At 43.9% G+C, this 21,117-nt stretch overlaps 1 protein-coding gene across 2 annotated transcripts in view; it reads left to right on the top strand.

The window, feature by feature from the left end:
* LOC106582707 (metabotropic glutamate receptor 4) overlaps window positions 1-21,117 on the top strand; it is a 360,285-nt gene that overhangs the window by 262,224 nt on the left and 76,944 nt on the right. For both annotated transcript variants that reach the window (XM_014166038.2, XM_045705684.1), the window contains 2 exons: window positions 16,007-16,142; window positions 20,691-20,845. In XM_014166038.2, coding sequence (XP_014021513.1) covers window positions 16,007-16,142; window positions 20,691-20,845 — 291 coding nt within the window. The remainder of the gene's footprint in view (window positions 1-16,006; window positions 16,143-20,690; window positions 20,846-21,117) is intronic.

Below are 21,117 nucleotides of genomic sequence, written 5' to 3' on the forward strand. Positions count from 1 at the left end.
CGGGGAGGGGCTGTAACTTCCCTCTTGGTAGATGCCTAGGAGCCTTACTCTGGGCACACACCGAACAGGAAGAGACATAGGCCCTCACGTCCTTAGCTAAGGTGGGCCACCAGTACTTCCCCCTTAGACTCCCCACTGTCCTCGCCTCACCAGGATGACCCGCAGTAGGTAGCGTGTGCGCCCACCGAATCAAACGATCACGAACACCGAGCGGCACATACATGCGCCCCACGGGCACATGCGCAGGCGCAGGTTCCAACACCAATGCCCGCTCGATGTCCGCGTCCACCTCCCATACCACAGGTGCCACCAGCCTAGACGCTGGAATGATGGGAGTTGGATCGATGGGCCGGTCCTCCGTGTCATAGAGACGGGACAGCGCGTCGGCCTTAGTATTTAGGGAACCCGGTCTATAGGAGATGGTAAACCTAAACCGGGCGAAGAACATGGCCCACCTCGCCTGACGTGGATTCAGTCTCCTCGCTGCCCGGATGTACTCCAGGTTTCGGTGGTCGGTCCAGATGAGAAAGGGGTGTTTAGCCCCCTCAAGCCAGTGCCGCCACACCCTCAAAGCTTTAACCACTGCTAGCAACTCCCTGTCCCCCACATCGTAGTTACGCTCGGCCGAACTGAGCTTCTTCGAAAAGAAAGCGCAGGGGCGGAGTTTCAATGGCGCACCCGAGCGCTGTGATAGCACGGCACCCACCCCAGCCTCGGATGCGTCCACCTCCACTACGAACGCTAAAGACGGGTCCGGGTGCGCCAACACGGGTGCGTCGGTGAACAGCGTCTTCAATTTCTTGAAGGCTCCGTCCGCCTCCGTCGACCATCGCAAACGCACCGGCCCCCCCTTCAGCAGTGAGGTAATGGGAGCCGCTACCTGGCCAAAACCCCGGATAAACCTCCGGTAGTAATTGGCAAAGCCTAAAAACCGCTGCACCTCCTTCACCGTGGTTGGAGTCGGCCAATTACGCACGGCCTTAACGCGGTCACACTCCATCACCACCCCCGTGGTGGAAATGCGATAACCCAGAAAGGAGACGGCTCGTTTGGAAAACTCACACTTCTCAGCCTTAACGTATAGGTCATGCTTCAGCAGTCTACCAAGCACCTTGCGCACCAGGGACACATGCGCGGAGCGGGTGGCGGAATATATCAGAATGTCATCGATATATACAATCACGCCCTGCCCGTGCAGGTCCCTGAGAATCTCGTCAACAAAGGATTGAAAGACGGCTGGAGCATTTTTCAACCCATACGGCATGACGAGGTACTCATAATGGCCCGATGTGGTACTAAAGGCGGTTTTCCACTCGTCTCCCTTCTTGATACGCACCAGGTTATACGCGCTCCTGAGATCCAGTTTTGTGAAGAACTGCGCTCCGTGAAATGATTCCACCGCCGTAGCGATGAGAGGTAGTGGGTAACTAAACCCCACCGTAATAGCGTTTAGACCTCGGTAATCAATGCACGGACGCAGACCTCCCTCCTTTTTCTTCACAAAAAGAAACTCGAGGAAGCGGGTGAGATGGAGGACCGAATGTACCCCTGTCCCAGGGATTCCGTGACATATGTCTCCATAGCCGCCGTCTCCTCCTGTGACAAGGGGTACACGTGACTCCTGGGAAGCGCAGCGTTAACCTGGAGATCTATCGCACAATCCCCCTGTCGATGAGGTGGTAATTTAGTCGCCCTCTTTTTACAAAAGCGATCGCCAAATCGGCGTATTCGGGGGGAATGCGCACGGTGGACACCTGGTCTGGACTCTCCACCGACGTGGCACCTATGGAAACTCCTAGACACCTCCCTGAACACTCCTCTGACCACCCCTGGAGAACCCCCTGTTTCCACGAAATACGGGGATTGTGACCAGCCAGCCAGGGGACCCCCAGCACCACCGGAAACGCAGGCGAGTCAATAAGGAAAAAACGAATGCGTTCCTTATGATTCCCCAGCGTTACCATGTCCAGTGGCACCGTAGACTCCCTGACTAGCCCTGACCCTAATGGTCGGCTATCTAGGGAGTGCACGGGGAAAGGAGAATCTATCGGCACCCGCGGAATGCCCAGCTTAATGGCAAGTCCACGGTCCATAAAATTCCCAGCTGCGCCTGAATCGACTAGCGCCCTATGCTGGGAAGAGGGAAAAAATTTAGTAAACAAAACAGGTAAAAACACATGACCAACAGGGGGTTCTGGGTGAATCTGGTGCTGACTCACCTGAGGTAACCGAGAAGTGTTCTTCCTACCATCTCGACTCCCAGACTGGCTCCTCCGGCACCGGTCGGCCATGTGTCCTCTCCGACCACAGCTGGTGCAGGAGGAGCCACCTCCTCCGGTGCCCCTTGGCACGGCCCCCCCTACCTCCATAGGGGTAGGGGCGGGGGTGCACGGGGGTGGAACGGGCAGGACCCTCTCCGAACGCCCGCGGGCAGCCAGCAAGTTGTCCAGTCGTATGGACATATCTATCAGTTCGTCCAGGGACAGAGCTGTGTCCCGACAGGCCAGCTCCCTGCGGACGTCCGCCCGGAGACTGCAGCGGTAGTGGTCTATGAGGGCCCTGTCGTTCCACCCCGCCCCAGCAGCCAAGGTCCTGAAGTCCAGCGCGAAGTCCTGGGCACTCCTCGTCTCCTGCCTGAGGTGGAACAGCCGTTCACCCGCCGCTCTTCCTTCCGGAGGGTGGTCGAACACGGCCCGAAAGCGGCGGGTGAACTCCGGGTAGTGGTCCCTCGCCGAGTCTGGACCGTTCCAGACCGCATTAGCCCACTCCAGAGCTCTGCCCGTCAGGCAGGAAACGAGGGCACTCACGCTCTCCTCCCCCGTGGGAGCAGGTCTAACGGTGGACAGGTACAGCTCAAGCTGGAGCAAAAACCCCTGGCACCCAGCCGCCGCCCCATCGTACTCCCTCGGGAGCGCCAGACGAAGCGCGCCAGAGCCAGACGTCATGGGAGGCGAAGATGGCTGTATCGGGGCAGGTGGAGGTGGAGAGAGGATACCACTTCTCTCCCATCTGTCCATCCTCTCCATCATCTGGTCCATTGCCGATCCGATGCAATGGAGGACTGTCGTGTGGTGGAGTACGCGTTCCTCCATCGAGGGCAGAGGAGTGGCCGCTGCTCCCGCTGATTCCATGCCTTCTATCGTGGTGCGGGATTCTGTTACGGCTTGGTAATTGTGGAGGAGGAATGAGGCGCAGGAACCAGCGAACACAGGGTAGTGGTGTTTTTAATATACACTCACCAAAAAAAAAACAAATGTTCCCACACACAGGGGAGAAAATACATGCGGCGTACAACAACGTCGACATGAACACAAGCCGTCACACAAGAAACAATCATGAATCCCGCACGAACAGGAGCGGGCCAGCTAAACTAAATAGCCCCTCTAATGGCTAATTGACCACAGGTGTCACAAAATAAAAAAAGGGAAAAGCAAAAGGGAATCGGTGGCAGCTAATAGGCCGGTGACGACGACCGCCGAGCGCCACCCGAGCAGGAGGGGGCGCCACCGTCGGTGGGAATCGTGACACTAAATTCAATCAGCATATTGATTGTAGCACTCGTGCACACAATACACTGGATCACTGCTACTCTAACTTCTGCGATGCATATAAGGCCCTCCCCCGCCTGCTTTTCGGCAAATCTGACCGCAACTCCGTTTTGCTCCTCCCTTTCTATAGGCAGAAACTCAAACAGGATGTACCCATAACAAGAACTGTTCAACACTGGTCTGACCAATCGGAATCCATGCTTCAAGATTGTTTTGATCACGCGGACTGGGAAATGTTTTGGGCAGCCTCAGAGAATATTGATTTATACACTGATTCGGTGAGTGAGTTTATATGGAAGTGCATTGGAGATGTTGTACCCACTGTGACTACTAAAACCAACCCTAACCAGAAACCGTGGATAGATGGCGGTATTTGCGCAAAACTGAAAGCGCTAACCATCGCATTTAACCATGGAAAGACGACTGGGAATATGGCCAAATACAAACAGCGTAGTTATTCCCTCCGCAAGGAAATCAAACAAGCGAAATGTCGGTATAGGGACAAAATGGAGTAGCAATTCAACAGCTCAGACACGAGACGTACGTAGCAAGGTCTACAGGCAATCATGGACTGCAAAAGAAAAAACAGCCACGTCACGGACACCAACGTCTAGCTTCCGGACAAACTAAACACCGTCTTTGCCCGCTTTTAGGATTTGCCCGCAAGAAGGCAAAGGTAACTGAACTAAATGACTATCGCCCCGTTGCACTCACTTCTGTCATCATGAAGTGCTTTGAGAGACAAGTCAAGGATCATATCACCTCCACCTTACCTGCCATCCTCGAGCCACTTCAATTTGCATACTTCCACAATAGATCCACAGACGATGCAATCGCCATCACACTGCACACTGCCCTATCCCATCTGGACAAGAGGAATACCTATGTAAGAATGCTGTTCATTGACTATAGCTCAGCATTCAACACCATAGTACCCTCCAAGCTCATCATTAAGCTTGAGGCCCTGGGTCTCAACCCTGCCCTGTGCAATTGGGTCCTGAACTACCTGACGGGCTGAAGGTAGGAAACAACATCTCCACTTTGCTGATCCTGAACACTGGGACCCCACAAGGGTGCGTGCTCAGCCCCCTCCTGTACTATAAGGAGGAGATGAGGGCACTCGGAGTGTGGTGTCAGGAAAACAGCCTCTATCTCAAAGTCAACAAAACAAAGGAGATGATCGTGGACTTCAGGAAATAGCAGAGATAGCACACCCCTATCCACATCGACGGGACAGCAGTGGGGAAGGTGGAACGTTTTAAGTTCCTCGGCGAACACATCACGGACAAACTGAAATGGTCCACCCACACAGACAGTGTGGTGAAGGCGCAACAGTGCCTCTTCAACCTCAGGAGTCTGAAGAAATTTGTCTTGTCTCTTAAAACCCTCAAACTTTTACAGATGCACAATGGAGAGAATCCTGTCGGGCTGTATCGCCGCCTGGTACGGCAACTGCACCGCCCACAACCACAGGGCTCTTCAGAGGGTGGTGCGGTCTGCACAATGTATCACCGGGGGCAAACTACCTGCCCTCCAGGACACCTACAGCACCTGTTGTCACAGGAAGGCCAAAAGATCATCAAGGACAACAACCACCCGAGCCTCGGCCTGTTCATCCCACTACCATCCAGAAGGCAAGGTCAGTACAGGTGCATCAAAGCTGGGACCGGGAGACAAGCTATTTTTCAGTCTCAAGGCCATCAGACTGTTAAACAGCCATCACTAACACAGAGAGGCTGCTGCCTACATACTGACTTGAAATCATTGACCACTTTAATAAATGAATCACTAGTCACTTTAATAATGTTTACATATCTTGCATTAGTCATCCCATATGTATACTGTATTTTTATACCATCTATTGCATCTTGCCTATCCCACTCGGTCATAGCTCATCCATATATTTATATATTCTTATTCCATCCCTTTACTTAGATTTGTGTGGAATTGTTAGATTACTTGTTAGATATTTCTGCACTGTCGGAACTAGAATCACAATGTAACGATGTACGCTGAGAGTCGTGAAGCAAGTTCATGGAGTTAAATTAACAAAACAAACGCGAACAGCGCACCGACATGGAACAGGAACAATGACAACTGGGGAAAAAAACCAAAGGGAGTGACATATAGGACAGGTAATCAAGGAGGTGATGGAGTCCAGGTGAGTGTCATTATACGCAGATGCGCGTAATGCTGGTGACAGATTTGCACCATAGCGAGCAGCCTGGTGACCTAGAGGCCGGAGAGGGTGCACACGTGACAGTACCCCCTCCCCGACGCCCGGCTCCAGCCACAGGACGCCAACCAAGATGACGATCCTGGGGATCAGGAGCCGGACCGGTCACCTCTGCTAAGGCGCGGGACCTGTCGATCCGGCTGAGGCGCAGGAGCATGATGACCTAGAGCGCCAGAGAGAGAGCAAACATGACAGTACCCTCTCCCGGCATGTTCGGCTCCAGCCGCAGGACGCCAACCACAGGGACGATCCTGGGGATCCGGAGCGGACTGGTCGCATCCGCTGAGGTTCAGAAACCTGACAAACAGGCTGAGGAGTGAGAGCCTGATGAGCCGGCTGAGACCTCTCCGGTTACCTCGGTTGAGGCACGGGAACCTGTTTATCCAGCTGAGGCATGGGAGCCTATCGAACCCGCTGAGTTAGGGGAACTCATCGAACCTGCCGAGGCATGAGAATCCGTCAAACCGGCTGAGGCCTCCCAGGTAGCTCCGATTCTGACACCCGGACCCGACATTACCTAAAAAAAAAATGTTTTTTAAAAACTCCCTGCTTCTTCCCTTTGGTGAGTCGTCATTCTGTAACGACGTACTCTGAGAGTCGGGAAGCAAGTTCAGGGAGTGAAAATATATAATAAATAAATTAACAAAAGAAGAAACGCGAACAGTGCACCGACATGGAGCAGGAACAATGATGACTGGGGAAGAAACTAAAGGGAGTGACATATAGGGCAGGTAATCAAGGAGGTGATGGAGTCCAGGTGAGTGTCATTATACGCAGATGCGCATAATGCTGGTGACAGGTGTGCACAATAACTGTCCTCTCATTGAAAGTGGTATTTCTCCCTCATTTTTCAGAGTAAAAACCTGAAACAATGCCTAAAGACTGGCCATATGTAGTGGAAGCCATAGGGATCGTGAACTGGGTCATAAGTCTTTATATGGTGGATAGATTTTCAATGTAAAAACAGGCATTTCAAAATAATAGCACTTCCTGGATGGATTTTCCTCAGGTTTTCGCCTGGCATATAAGTTCTGTTATACTCACAGACATTGTTTTAATAGTTTTGGAAACTTTAAAGTTTTTTTATCCAAATCTGCCAATTATTTGCATATCCTAGCTTCTGGACCTGAGTAGCAGGCAGTTTACTTTGGGCATGCTTTTCATCCAAAATTCCAAATGCTGCCCCAGCTCACAACTAACAAGCTAACGCAAAAGGGTATATCAACTATGGTTTCCAGTACACAGTAAAGTCATAATTGATTTTTGCATATGTGGCATTAGCATCATCATTCAGCCAACATTAGCATTAGATAGATAAACAATGGAATTGTACTTTCTCATTGCAGTACACTTACTACAAGTATAGCTTGTGAAATACGCACAGAGGCTCCAAGACTTGTATCCAGCACTTAGTTCCAAGACATTCAAATGAAATAAGCATTAAGAGGACCCAGCCAGAGTAATGTTTTCTTCAAACCACATACCAGTAAATGCATCCCCCCAAAAATTACAAACTAAGATCAACACAACCATAATGAAAATATTGCTCTATTACATTCCAGCATGAAACTATTTATGTATGGCTTCAGTCGTCAGGTGCCCGAATTGTTCCATTCCAGCTCTTTTCACATCGTTTTTATGCAGTCTTTTTATGCATATCTCTTCTAATTGATTAGAACTTGTACCACTCTGCATAATGAATGGGTAGAATGTTGTGGGCCTATTTGTTGTATGCCTATTTAGCCCATATCTGTGCATTGGTGATTTCAGTTTTCTGTGGGGCCTGGCAACATAAGGGCTTGGATTTTGCTCTTCTGAAGCCACTCTGCTTCCCAGGCAATGGGTCTCCCTAATATTGGGAAATTCTGCTTGTGGCATGTCAGTTATAAGGGTTAAAGAGTCTGGAATAAATTATTGATTCATACAGTAGCTGGGGGTACAGCATTTTCTTCTGTTGAGAGGTTTTCCGTTGCAACTGCATTTTCCTTCCTGGTCAACTGAAAGCATTCTCATTAGAAGTCCATAAACAGTAATAATTGTGAATTGTTAAACAAACATGAGGAACAGCTGGTTTGTGTAACATGCATGCTGGGAGTCGAGAAGCAAGTACAGGGAGTGAATAACTGAATAAAGAAACAGAACATGATCCAAAACAAGAAACAGGAAAAGTACAGACATGAAACCGAAACAGAGTCAATAACGCCTAGGGAAAGAACCAAAGGGAGTGAGAGATATAGGGAAGGTAATCAGGAAGGTGACTGAGGCACTGGTGCGTGTAGTGATGGTGACAGGTATGCATAATAATAAGCAGACTGGCGAACTCGAGCGCCGGAGAGGGAGTTTACGTGACCTAATTGACCCCAGATCATTTGAATAATGAGTAATGCCTTTCCCTGCATCAAACAAGCTGTCTGCTATCAACCTTATTCCAAACCTGAATCATAATAAATTACACTTCATAGATATTTTTCTAGATACTGTATGTCTAGAGAGAAAACAGTAAATAGAGAACAAACAGCTGAATTAATAAAAACGACTTCCTTTGAAATGTTAATACAATATTATACCATAGGAGAACTAAAAGCACACGCAGCCCAAAGGTAGAAGAAGAACATGTATTTTGTATTATTTTGGTTCTGACCAAGACAGTGAATGTGATCTGCCTAGCACAGTTTCATTGGCCCAGCACTTCCTGACTACTTGCAGACACCTTGTCATTCTGGATGACCCCGTATCCACAGTGACATACGAAGGCAGAGGAGCAACTTACCAGAGTTCTAGGATTCCGCTGTCAGGCAGTCTCCTCCATATGGCACCCCAGTCCGTTTCCTTTGCCTTTTAAATAACACCAGTAGAAAGAAATGACGGTCCTTTTTTCTGGAAGGACAGGTCAAACCTGTTCAAAATGCTTTCCCAAGGAAGGGCATTTATAGGCTGTCCATATTTAACTGGTATGGGTTGTCCTATTCACACACATAATTATCAGGTATCAAGTAAGACCCAAGTGCAGACTGTGTGAAGTACAGTTGAAGTCGGAAGTGTACATACACTTAGGTTGGAGTCATTAAAACTTGTTTTTCAACCACTCCACAAACGTCTTGTTAACAAACTTCAGTTTTGGCAAGTCGGTAAGGACATCTAATTTGTGCATGACACAAGTAATTTTTCCAACAATTGTTTACAGACAGATTATTTCACTTATAATTCACTGTATCACAATTCCACTGGGTCAGAAGTTGACTGTGCCTTTAAACAGCTTGGAAAATTCCAGAAAATGATGTCATGTCTTCAGAAGCTTCTGATAGGCTAATTGACATCATTTGAGTCAATTGGAGGTGTATCTGTGGATGTATTTCAAGGCCTACTTTCAAACTCAGTGCCTCTTTCCTTGATATCCTGGGAAAAACAAAAGAAATCAGCCAAGACCTCAGAAAAGAATTGTAGACCTCCACAAGTCTGGTACATCCTTGGGAGCAATTTCCAAACGCCTGAAGGTACCATGTTCATCTGTACAAACAATAGTACGGAAGTATAAACACCGTGGGACCACACAGTCGTCATACCGCTCAGGAGGAGACTCATTCTGTCTCCTAGAGATGAACGTACTTTGGTGCGAAAAGTGCAAATCAATCCCAGAACAACAGCAAAGGACCCTGTGAAGATGCTGGAGGAAACAGGTACAAAAGTATCTATAACCACAGTAAAAAGAGTCTTATATCGACCTGAAAGGCCGCTCAGCAAGGAAGAAGCCACTGCTCCACAACCACCATAAAAAAAAACAGACTACGGTTTGCAACTGCACATGAGGACAAAGATCATACTTTTTGGAGAAATGTCCTCTGGTCTGATGAAACAAAAATGGAACTGTTTGGCCAAAATGACCATCGTTATGTTTGGAGGAAAAAGGGGGAAGCTTGCAAGCCGAAGAACACCATCCCAACCGTGAAGTACAGGCGTGGCAGCATGATGTTGTGTGTTGTGCTTTGGGTGCTTTGCTGCAGGAGGGACTGGTGCACTTTACAAAATAGATGGCTTCATGAGGGAGGAAAATTATGTGGATATATTGACCTCAATCCTATAGAAAATGTGTGGGCAGAACTGAAAAATCGTGTGCGAGCAAGGAGGCCTACAGACCTGACTCAGTTACACCAGCTCTGTCAGGAGGAATGGGTCAAAATTCACCCAACTTATTGTGGGAAGCTTGTGGAAGGCTACCTGAAACGTTTGACCCAAGTTAAACAATTTAAAGGCAATGCTAACAAGTACTAATTGAGTGTAGGTAAACTTCTGACCCACTGGGAATGTGATGAAAAAAATAAAAGCTGGAATAAATCATTCTCTCTACTATTATTCTGACATTTCACATTCTTAAAATAAAGTGGTGATCCTAACTGACCTAAGACAGGGAATTTTCACTGATTAAATGTCAGGAATTGTGAAAAACTGAGTTTAAATGTATTTGGCTAAGGTGTATGTAAACAGCTGACTTCAACTAAATGTTTATTGTAATGGGCAGGCAAATGACAAGTCAAGGCAGGCAGTGGTCGATAATCCAGAGTAGGAGCAAAGGTTTAGGACGGCAGGCATGTTCAGGGACAGGCAGTGGTCAGGCGGGCGGGTACAGGGTCAGGACAGGCAAGAGTCAAAAACCAGGAGGAGGAGAAAAAGAGAGGCTGGGAAAAGATAGCTGACAGAACAAACGCTGGTAAGCTTGACAAACAAGACGAACTGGCACAGACAGACGGAAAACCCAAGTATAAATACCCAGATGATAAGTGAGGAAGATGGGCGACACTTGAACGGGATGGAGACAAGCACAAGAACAGGTGAAACAGATCAGGGTGTGACACACAGTTCCGTTTTTAAATGACTCAAACCCCTAAATGCTTGGCTCTCAATTTACAGAACAAACAAGCATACCTGGCAGTTCCTGAGACATGTTTACGCACGAAGAAAACACCTAGACTTGAGCTCAACAAGCAAACATTGTGTTGTGGTGCATCAATGACCTAGGTTTCCATATAGTCCGTGACCCTATCAGCTTGCTTGAAAGAAGGTAGTCAAAGGGAGCTGTGCTTGATACATAGTCAGTTATATGTGAGTTGTGCTTTGCTCTAAACATGCAGCTAGTTTTCTACTACCTTAGTTTTATATCAAGCCTGATGTGAGACTGAAGAAAATGGCAGATTTACAAATCGGCTTGTCTGTAAGTTATTCAAAATATGGCAGACATTGTCTATATACTGTACACTGTTTAAAAAAAGGTGCTATCTGGAACCTAAAAGGGTTCTTTCGCCATCCCCATAGGATAACCCTTTGAAGAACCATTTTTGGTTCCAGGTAAATCCATTTTGGGTTCCAGGTAGAACCCTTTCCACAGATGGTTCTACATGGAACCCAAAAGCTTCTACCTGAAAGCAAAAATGTTTCTACCTGGAACCAAAAAGGGTTATCATATGGGCACAGCCGAAGAATCCTTTTGGAACCCTATTTTCTGGAAGTGTACTAATACGGCAACAAATATAATCGAACAACAAAACATTTGAAGAATTCCCAGCTCTCCCATTCTAAAGGCTTGTTGTGCACATAAATTGCATAATACTGCACAGGGGACAGGCAGTCTGCCAAGGCAGCGCTGCCTTGATGAAGTTTGATTGAGGTCAGGAGGAAGTCAACTGTTTTGCTTGAAACCTCTGCCACCCAACTCAGCTTGGTCCCTTTATGCAGGAGATTTTCTCAGTCTGCCAGGTTTGGGCCACTCCTCTAGTGGTGTGTATAGAGTCCAAAGACTCTGGTCAGTTTAATTTATGGTTCAGAGTAACCTTCCAGGTACAGTTGTCTATGTGATCTACAGTACGCTACCCTAGCGTGTAAAGTAACATCATAAGCTTACTTGAGGCCACAATAATCTGTGAATGTTTTGTAATGTCGCATTAAAATTGTAAAATTGTATTAACTGCCTTAATTTTGCAGGTACCCAGGAAGAGTAGCTGCCAAGGCAGTGGTGTGGTTCAATTGGCAATTAGTGGTGCACCTAATCCAATGCAGATCCCAAGCATGTATAAACCACCATGACATGCAGCATATGATGTTATGATATTATTCTAATGACAATGTAAAATAAAAGGGAGGGATTCAAGGGCATCTGCCGCTATGTCCAAAAAATATAGTTAACTGGTAATTCGTTTTTTTTTGGCCGAGGGGGGGGCTAATTGTTTACATGAAATTAACAGACATATATTTTGCTAATCATTTTTTTGAAATTAAGCACATTCATTTACTACTGCGTCAAAACAATATTGTTAAATACTGTATAATACAGGGAAAACATATATTCAGTCAGAGCATTGAGGAGAGTTACTGGAGTGTGTGGTATTAACACACACTCACTGACTTAATGACTACTTGTGGAGTGAGCTAAACATTGCTTGAGGGGAGAACACAATGGCATGATGCATGGTCCGATTCGAAAGTGACTCAAGAGGATCAAGTAGACGATGCTATGAATGACCACACAACCAAAGATTACAACCATGAGAAACTACTTGATCAAATGTACCAGTCCACCCACCCAAAAGGTGAGAATGTAGAATGTTTAATCCCTCTGTGAAGCTGCACAGGCTAAAGGCCCACAAATAGGGGTTCTATTAAGCTATATAGAATTTTTTAAGAAGGTCACACCAAGGATAATTTAGCTATTTGATTTTTAATTTTAATAAATAATCCAAATGATTTGATGAAAAATGTAGCCCATATAAATGCATTGAATAAAAGATTCACTACATGGAACAACAGACAGTCCCCCCCCCCCCAAGATAGTGTTGGACTTGTAACCGAAAGGTTGCAAGATCAAATCCCCGAGCTGACAAAGTAAAAATCTGTCTGTTCCTAGGCCGTCATTGAAAATAAGAATTTGTTCTTAACTGACTTGCCTAGTTAAATAAAGGTAAAAAAAAGATATATATAAAAAAAAGCAGCAGTTTGTTCTGACTGGTCTGTTCTATATCTGAAAGATCAAGAAACATAAAAAGAAATGTGACATGTATTTAACCCCTACTTTTTGGCACTTAACAATCTCCCTATATACATTACTTCAATAAAAAAGATACAGCTGGTAGCGGGGGACATCAGACGAGCCTTTTGAGGCCTGTGGGCGTCCTAGAGCAAAACAACGACTTACCTTTTCACAGTGTGTAGCCTAAACTGCCCGGGCGCTACAGACAGAAGATGGCAGATCGACTGTACCGACTTCAGACAAGTCTCAAATTGAAGAACCCATCGTGTTCGTGGGAGTCATCTTTCCATAGAGGGGTCATAATAGTTTTTTAGGCCAAACTGTTCTGATGCTACAGAACATTTTCTGAGAAGAACGATTTTCGGGATGTCTCATGGTCTGACAATCACCGATCTAGCTCTGTCACCTTTCAGCTCTAGCTCTGTCACCTTCCATCGCAGATACGGAAGTGCAACATCGGCGGTTGCGGTGGATTGAGATGCATCCAACGCAAAAAATATCTCTAGCTTAAACTGACAGATTTTTATGGGGGCCACAGAAATCGACTCTAGTTATATCCTCTACAGGATCAGTGGGTCCCCCGCGGGACGATTGAGCTAACGTAAGCTAATGCGATCAGCATGAGGTTGTCAGTAACATGAACATTTCCCAGGACATAGACATATCTGATATTGGCAGAATTTGTCCAATTTACAGTAGCTATTATGGTGAAAGAATGCCATGCTATTGTTTGAGGAGAGTGCACAGTTATGAACTTGAAAATGTTTTAATAAACCAATTAGGCACATTTGGGCAGTCTTGATACAACAATTTGAACTGAAATGCAATGGTTCATTGGATCCGTCTAAAACTTTGCACATACACTGCTGCCATCTAGTGGCCAAAATCTAAATTGCGCCTGGGCTGGAATAATACATTATGGCCGTTCTCTTGTATTTCAAAGATGATGGTACAAAAGAAAATACAAAAAACGTGTTTTTTTTCTTTGATTTATCTTTTACCAGATCTAATGTGTTATATTCTCCTACATTCATTTCACATTTCCACAAACTTCAAAGTGTTTCGTTTCAAATGGTATCAAGAATATGCACATTCTTGCTTCAGGTCCTGAGCTACAGGCAGTTAGATTTGAGTATGTAATTTTAGGTGAAAATTGAAAAAAAAGGGGCAGATAAAATATCAGAGAAAATGTTCAGCTGCCCCTTTAAGGGCCGGAGTTTACCATGGTAATAGGCCACTCGAGTCCTGTCACTTGTGTGTGAGATTTGGGATCTGACTAGGGTGTCTCTTTGCTATCAGTTGAAGCAGCAGACTCAAACTAACGTTGAAAAACAACCGAGCTTGTGAACTTAACAATGTAAATAGCCAAGAAACATGAGGTCAAAGTCTCACTTTGTAAACTTTAGAGTAAATTTGATCAACTTTATGTCTGTGCGCAGCGTCTCCAAAAATGTATCTATCAGCACTTCACTCAGTGAGCTCAGCTCCTCTGCCAGGCAGTGTTGCTACGTGAGGTGGGATATAGGATACGTATTTATTTGTGCAATTAACAGCTTTGAAACAAAACAGGAGAAATACTTTGAAAACAGCAACTGAAGCATTTTTCTAACTCTAACGCGAATGTAATGCTCGCACTGTAGAGCTCTGTAAATTGACCACCCACCAACATGGCTAGTGAAAAACATTCTTACCCACCAAGGTTGGTGGCACCTTAACTGGGGAGGACGCGCTCGTGTCAATGGCTGGAGCGGAATGAGTGGAATGGTATCAAATACTGTACATCAAACATGTGTTTGATGCCATTTCATTTGCTCTGTTCTAGCCGTTATAATGAGCCGTCCTCCCCTCAGCAGTCTCTTATTTCAAGCAGTCTCTGTTCTCCTCGCAGTTTAAGTGTCTGTGTGAAAGTTATCCTTGGTAAGGACATCTTCAAAATTAACATGGTTCAAGTGATGTCCGCTGCATTAGATTTTGTGTCTACCCCCACTGGGTAGTTACATAAGAGTCACAGCAGGTGGATTTAAAGGCCCTTATTAAAGGGGTAATCTGCAGTTCAAACAACCCCAAAGTGCACCCCACCACTATTTTTGTAAACAACTGAGGGATGGGGCTGGTGAAATATAACCACTCTCAAATTTATAGATATATTGCTCTATGTAAGGACTGACCATTCATGAGATCAAAATTATAGTTTTAACCATGTTTTGATTCCAATCTCTCTTTCAAAAATCATGTGGAGAAGGTAACTCAAATAACAAAATTCAAACTAGCTCATTTCTGATACAGAATTGTTTGACTACAGAGGCAGCAAAACTGCTTCCCATGTACAGAATTGTTTGACTACAGAGGCAATAAAAGAGCTTCCCATGTCTGGAATACACTGCGTTTAGACACATGCAACTGTGCCACCTACCGCACATAACCTAAAGAACAATCAGGTTTGTCAACACAATCTCTAGCTGTGTATAGCCACTTTCCAAGTTGTTAGCTTTTTGTGTTATTGCTCTGTATGTGTTGCTTGTCAATATTTTATCTAGACAAGTCAGAGAAAAACTTCTTATTTCCAGTGACAGCCTACCGGGGAACAGTGGGTTAACTGCATGGGTCAGGGTAGAACGACAGATTTCTACCTTTTCAGCTCAGGGATTTGATCCAGCAACCTTTTGGTTACTGGCCCAACTCTTTAACCACTAGGCTACCTGCCACCCCCATGTTGTTCTATGCTTGCTTATTGCCTGCATTGTCATTTTCTGAGTTTTTAATAACCTGCCCAGGGACTACAGTCGAAAATTTGTTGGCTGGCTAAATCCTGCACTTTTACTGAAATGTTTATTAATGTGCACTGTCCTTGTCAAAATAAACTTAAAGGCTATACAGTGTTTGGATTATATTTTTGCTTCTGATGGGTTTTAGATAGTTGAACTAAGCTCATGAGGCATTTAAAAGTTATATTCTTCAAGAATGAATGGCTATATATCATTAATTTAAAAGTCCATGGATGTTGCAAATGCAGATTGCCCCCTTAAGAGTGAAGCCAAAGGATTCATGCTTAGTCACAAACCTCAGAGAAGAATGTTGTTGAGAGCTCTGCGCTTATTAGTGATCTACTGATAGCTCAAGTTGAGCATCTGTAAAATGTGAAAACCTACCAACCCTGGACTTAAACTGTCACTCAACTGCTGTGTGTTTCCTCTGTCTCTGTTGTAGGAGGTGTGTGTATCTCTCAGTCGGTCAAGATTCCCCGGGAGCCAAAGCCTGGAGAGTTTGGCAAGGTCATCCGCCGACTAAGAGAAAACCCAAACGCAAGGGTGGTCATCATTTTCGCCAATGAGGATGATATTAGGTAAGGGTATTATCATAGCATTGACATGTTGAATATGAAATATACTACAATAATAATCTTAAGAAACATGCATGGAAGATTATTAATTAAAGGGAGAAGAGTCAATCGGCAGAAATAAAAAGCTTGACATTTAAATTATGCACTGTAGAATTACTTTAAAATGTTATTGGTCAAGCGCTATCATAATTATCCCTATTAGACTCTGTCGGTAACTCATGTTAATATGTGATTACGACCTGGATTCGGTCCTATGTAGCAAAATTAGAATTTGTTTTTTTTGCATTGGATAAAACTAGAGACTCAGAGCTACAAAATGGTATATCATACACCACATTTTTGAGGAACAATGGGAAAGTAATTCTGCTTTGAAAGTTCATACACTTGTAAACATCACTTTTGAAAAAAGGGCCTTTGAATGTTTTGGTACCTACTAGAGCTCTCCTTTATCTACACCCATTCAGCATTGTTCACACCCTCTTAAGCCAGCCCCACCCATCTCTTTAAGGATTCACATGAGGTCATGTGCTAAAGACTAAAAGTGGTAGAAGCCTACAATAAGGAAATATTCCAGGTAAAAATAATGTGTCCAGATAAAAATATTTTATAAATAGATAACGCTTACCCAGATACACTTGTCTTAATTGATGGGTCATGTGAAAGAAATGCTATAACCCCCAGCCACATCCAGTGATGGAAAAAGTACAAAATTGTCATACTTGAGTAAAAGTATACATTTCAAATTCCTTATTAAACCAGACGGCACAATTATATAATTTTTTAAATAGCCAGGGGTACAATGTACTTAAGTATAAACCATTTCAACTTCCTTATATTAAGCAAACCAGACAGCACATTTCTTTTTTATTGTTGATTGATAGCCAGGGGCACACTCCAACATAATTTACAAACGAAGCATTTGTGTTTAGTGAGTCTGCCAGATCAGAGGCAGTATGGATGACCAGGGATGTTCTCTTGATAAGTGTGTGAACTGGACCATTTTCCAGTCCTGTTAAGCATTCAAATTGTAAGGAGTACTTTTGGGTGTCAAGGAAAATGTATGGAGTAAAAAGTACATTTTCTTTTCAAATGTAGTGGAGTAAAAGTTGCCAAAAATATAGATGGTAAAGTAATGTGCAGATACCACAAAAATACGACTTAAGTAGTACTTTAAAGTATATTTACGTCACTGCCCATCTGCCTTCACATACTGTTACACATGCACTTAAGTATGGAATACTATGTGATAAGGCCATGCAACCTGAATGAGGTGCACATGTACATAAACAAATACATGCACCATATATTTAAGCGGTGGACACCTGATACGGTCACATAATATTGTTGTGGTATGTCACAAAATCATGTTAAGACCACACATATCAATATTAATTTTATATATCAATATTTTGCTGTCTTGCTAAGTCGATGGTCTCTACGGAAGGTGTAAACGGTACAGCCAAATGGTTACTTGCATAGTAGCAATATCAGTAATAGATAGATGTCAATATAAATAAAATATACAGTATGTACAAGAACAATAACGATAGTGATAGACAAGGTAGTTATATACATACAATCAGGGGTAAAGTGGCTGAGCAGCAGGATAAAAAAAGCAATGTATGTTGTGAGAGAGTCATGTGAATAGAGGCACTGCAGATAGTGCTGATGACTGGTCCGTCCAAATCCACGCATGAACAAGGAAATACCACAGCACAAACTTATTCTTGTTTTGGCCATTGCAGTTATCACAATTCAGATCCACACGTGTTCTTCCAACTCTATAGTTGAAGAAATGGTGCATATAGTTGATGACTGCGTTGCTGCCATTGCTTGGGCCAGCTCTCTTTTGATGACTGTATGACTGGTGGATTAGAGTCAGGCATGTTCTACTGATTAATGATGAAAGACATTCCAGATACAAATATTTTAGCATTATACAACAGATGCGAAATGGCATTCTGAGATATCACGACACACAGTTCATACACGTAATGTTAGCTACTGTAGCTAGCCAGCCATCAAACGTCAGCTGGCTAGCTAACAGCAAGCTTTAACTGGCAATACAAACCGATTGTCATAGCTAACTAAAGTTAACCAATAAGTTCAATGTTAGTTAGCTAAGACTAGGCTATAACTAGCAATGCGAAATGGCATTCTGAGAAAACATCTAACGTTACACACGCTTCATACACAAATTAATGTTAGCAAGCCAACCACCTAATCTCAGCTAACGTTAGCTAGCTAACAGAAAGCTTGACGTGGGATATTTTGTTAAAAACCTCTTTGGGCTACATCCGGTGAAATTGCAGAGCGTGAAATTCAAAATACAAAAATCATTCATGAAAATACAAGTGTCTTACATCGTTTAAAAGCTTAACTTCTTGTTAATCCAGCCGCTTTGTCAGATTTCAAAAAAGGCCTTATGGCGAAAGCATACCATGCGATTATTTGAGGACAGCGCCCCGCGTACAAAAGCATTAAAAAAAAAAACTTTTCCAAACCAGCAGAAGCATCACAAAAGTCAGAAATAGCAATAAAATAAATCACTTACCTTTGAAGATCTCTGTTTGCAATCCCAAGGCTCCTAGCTACATAACAAATGGTTGTTTTGTTCAATAAAGTCCTTCATTATATCCCAAAAAAGTCAGTTTAGTTGGCACGCTTGATTCAGTAATCCACCTGTTCCCCTCGTTCAAAATGCATACAAAGGAATCCCAAAAGTTACCAATAAACTTCGTCCAAACAAGTCAAACAACATTTCTAATCAATCCTCAGGTACCCCAATATGTAAATAAACAATACAATTTAAGATGGAGAATAGTATGTTCATTACCGGAGATAAATAACGAAGTGCACACCCTCATCCACGCGCGCCATAAGACTACAGTCAAAATGAGAGCCACCTAGAAAAACTACAAATTCTAGCTAATTTTTCAAAAAACAAGCCTAAAACCCTTTCTAAAGACTGTTGACATCTAGTGGAAGCCATAGGAACTGCAATCTGGGAGGATTTCCTTAGATTTTCCCATAGACAGCCATTTCAATGAGTGGTCACCTCAAAACAAAAGAGACATTATTTTAACAGTTTTGGAAACTTTAGAGTGTTTTCTATCCAATACTACCAATTATATGCATATCCTAGCTTCTGGGCCTGAGTAACAGGCAGTTTACTTTGGGCACCTCTGTCATCCGAACTTCCGAATACTGCCCCCTATCCCTAAGAAGTGTTAAGACATGTCACATTACTGGTTGGTTGGATTGCTAAATGAACGATAATCCCAAACCATGGAATAACGTTACTAGCAATACAAACCGATTGTCATAGCAAGCTAAAGTTAAACAAATAACTTTAAGTTCACTGTTAGTTAGCAAGCCAGCCATCAAACTCCAACTGGCTAGCTAATAGCAAGCTTTAGATTGCAATGAAAATAACTTTGACAAAATTAGAAACGTTTATCCGAATCTGTAGCTAGATTCTTACCTGTATAACATTACATGGATGAAAGCTTCACCGCAGACTGCAACCCCTTTCATAAGACATACTGTGTTGTTTCCGTTTAGTTTGCACAGGTTGTTTGGCCCGTTGTGTTCCACTGATTTCAAAACATGTCATGAAATGAGAGAGTCAGCATTGCATGGCATGATCGTCGTTCAGAAAGTTGTCCATCACAACTTTTTCCCACTGACCTTTGTCGATAGCGCCTGATAAATTTAGGGCAACAATGTTATTGAGAGCAGTAGCAACATATTTTCAGTTATCCATGCTGCAGTATGTGCAGCTCATTTTATAGAAACAAGATGCAACAGCGACCAATCCAAACTCATCTCTCGGCATGTCCAGCCCCCTCAATATCTCAGCCAATCATGGCTAGCGGGAGGTTGCTGACTTTTTCTGTGTCTAAACCAACTAGGCTCGTAATTTAACAATTTTATTCATATTTACAGATGACATACAAGTTTGATATTAATGCACATGAAAGGTCACATGTTCGAGAAGGCATTTCTGCCAAAAAACATATTTTGATGAAAAAATATTTGTATGTGAATTCGTGACTTGTGACATACGCCTAGTTTCCCGAATTGGGTCACAAATGCTTCCTTACTTTATCTTAGTGACACTGGATACATTTGGAAATAATCTTGTTCATTTAGCCCTCTGTTGTCCTGACATTAGTGAATGTTACCTGTCGCTGTGCAATGATCTTGCTTTAGCAAACTAAGGTGACAAACTAAAAACCTGGAGAAAATGTTTGCTATTGATCTATTGTTAACATTTGTTCGTAAAAAATGAGGATGATTTCTCTGGGTATACAACACACCAGACCATACACGTCACTTTGTTTATAGTGCAGGCCAGCCAGACCAATACAATGGAATCCAAATGAGTTTGTACCTTCAAGTTGAGTCATGAACGCTGTGTACTACAGTATATCAGTGACTATTGTGCAGTTATTTTGCAGTACTGCTCATACAGTTAGCTCATAGAAAGTGTTACCAAAATATCAAATACATTATTCGTAGCTAAATGTGTTTATCCACTTGTACCAGGCGGCTACTCCAAGCAGCCAAGAAGGCCAACCAGACTGGCCATTTCATCTGGGTGGGCTCAGACAGCTGGGGCTCAAAGATATCTCCAGTGTTACACCAAGAGGAGATGGCAGAGGGAGCTGTCACCATCCTGCCCAAACGCCAGTCCATCAGAGGTGAGGGGGAACAGAGAAATGTTTTAGGTTGCTGTGATCAACTTTGTAATTGGCTAATTGATTGATTTGATTGCTTGATTAATTCATTGATTGATGGGGAGATAGCGGGGACTAAATAAATGTTTTAGGTTGCAGGGATCAATTTAAGACTGTCCGATTGATTGACTTGATTCATTGGTAGATCTCATGTAGCTTTCGCTCAATGTACAAGGATAAAGTGATTGAGATAAGTAATGCAATTGTAGATTATATTACAGAATATTGGAAAACAT

This window comes from Salmo salar, chromosome ssa22, assembly GCF_905237065.1.
Source record: "Salmo salar chromosome ssa22, Ssal_v3.1, whole genome shotgun sequence".
Taxonomy (NCBI): domain Eukaryota; kingdom Metazoa; phylum Chordata; class Actinopteri; order Salmoniformes; family Salmonidae; genus Salmo; species Salmo salar.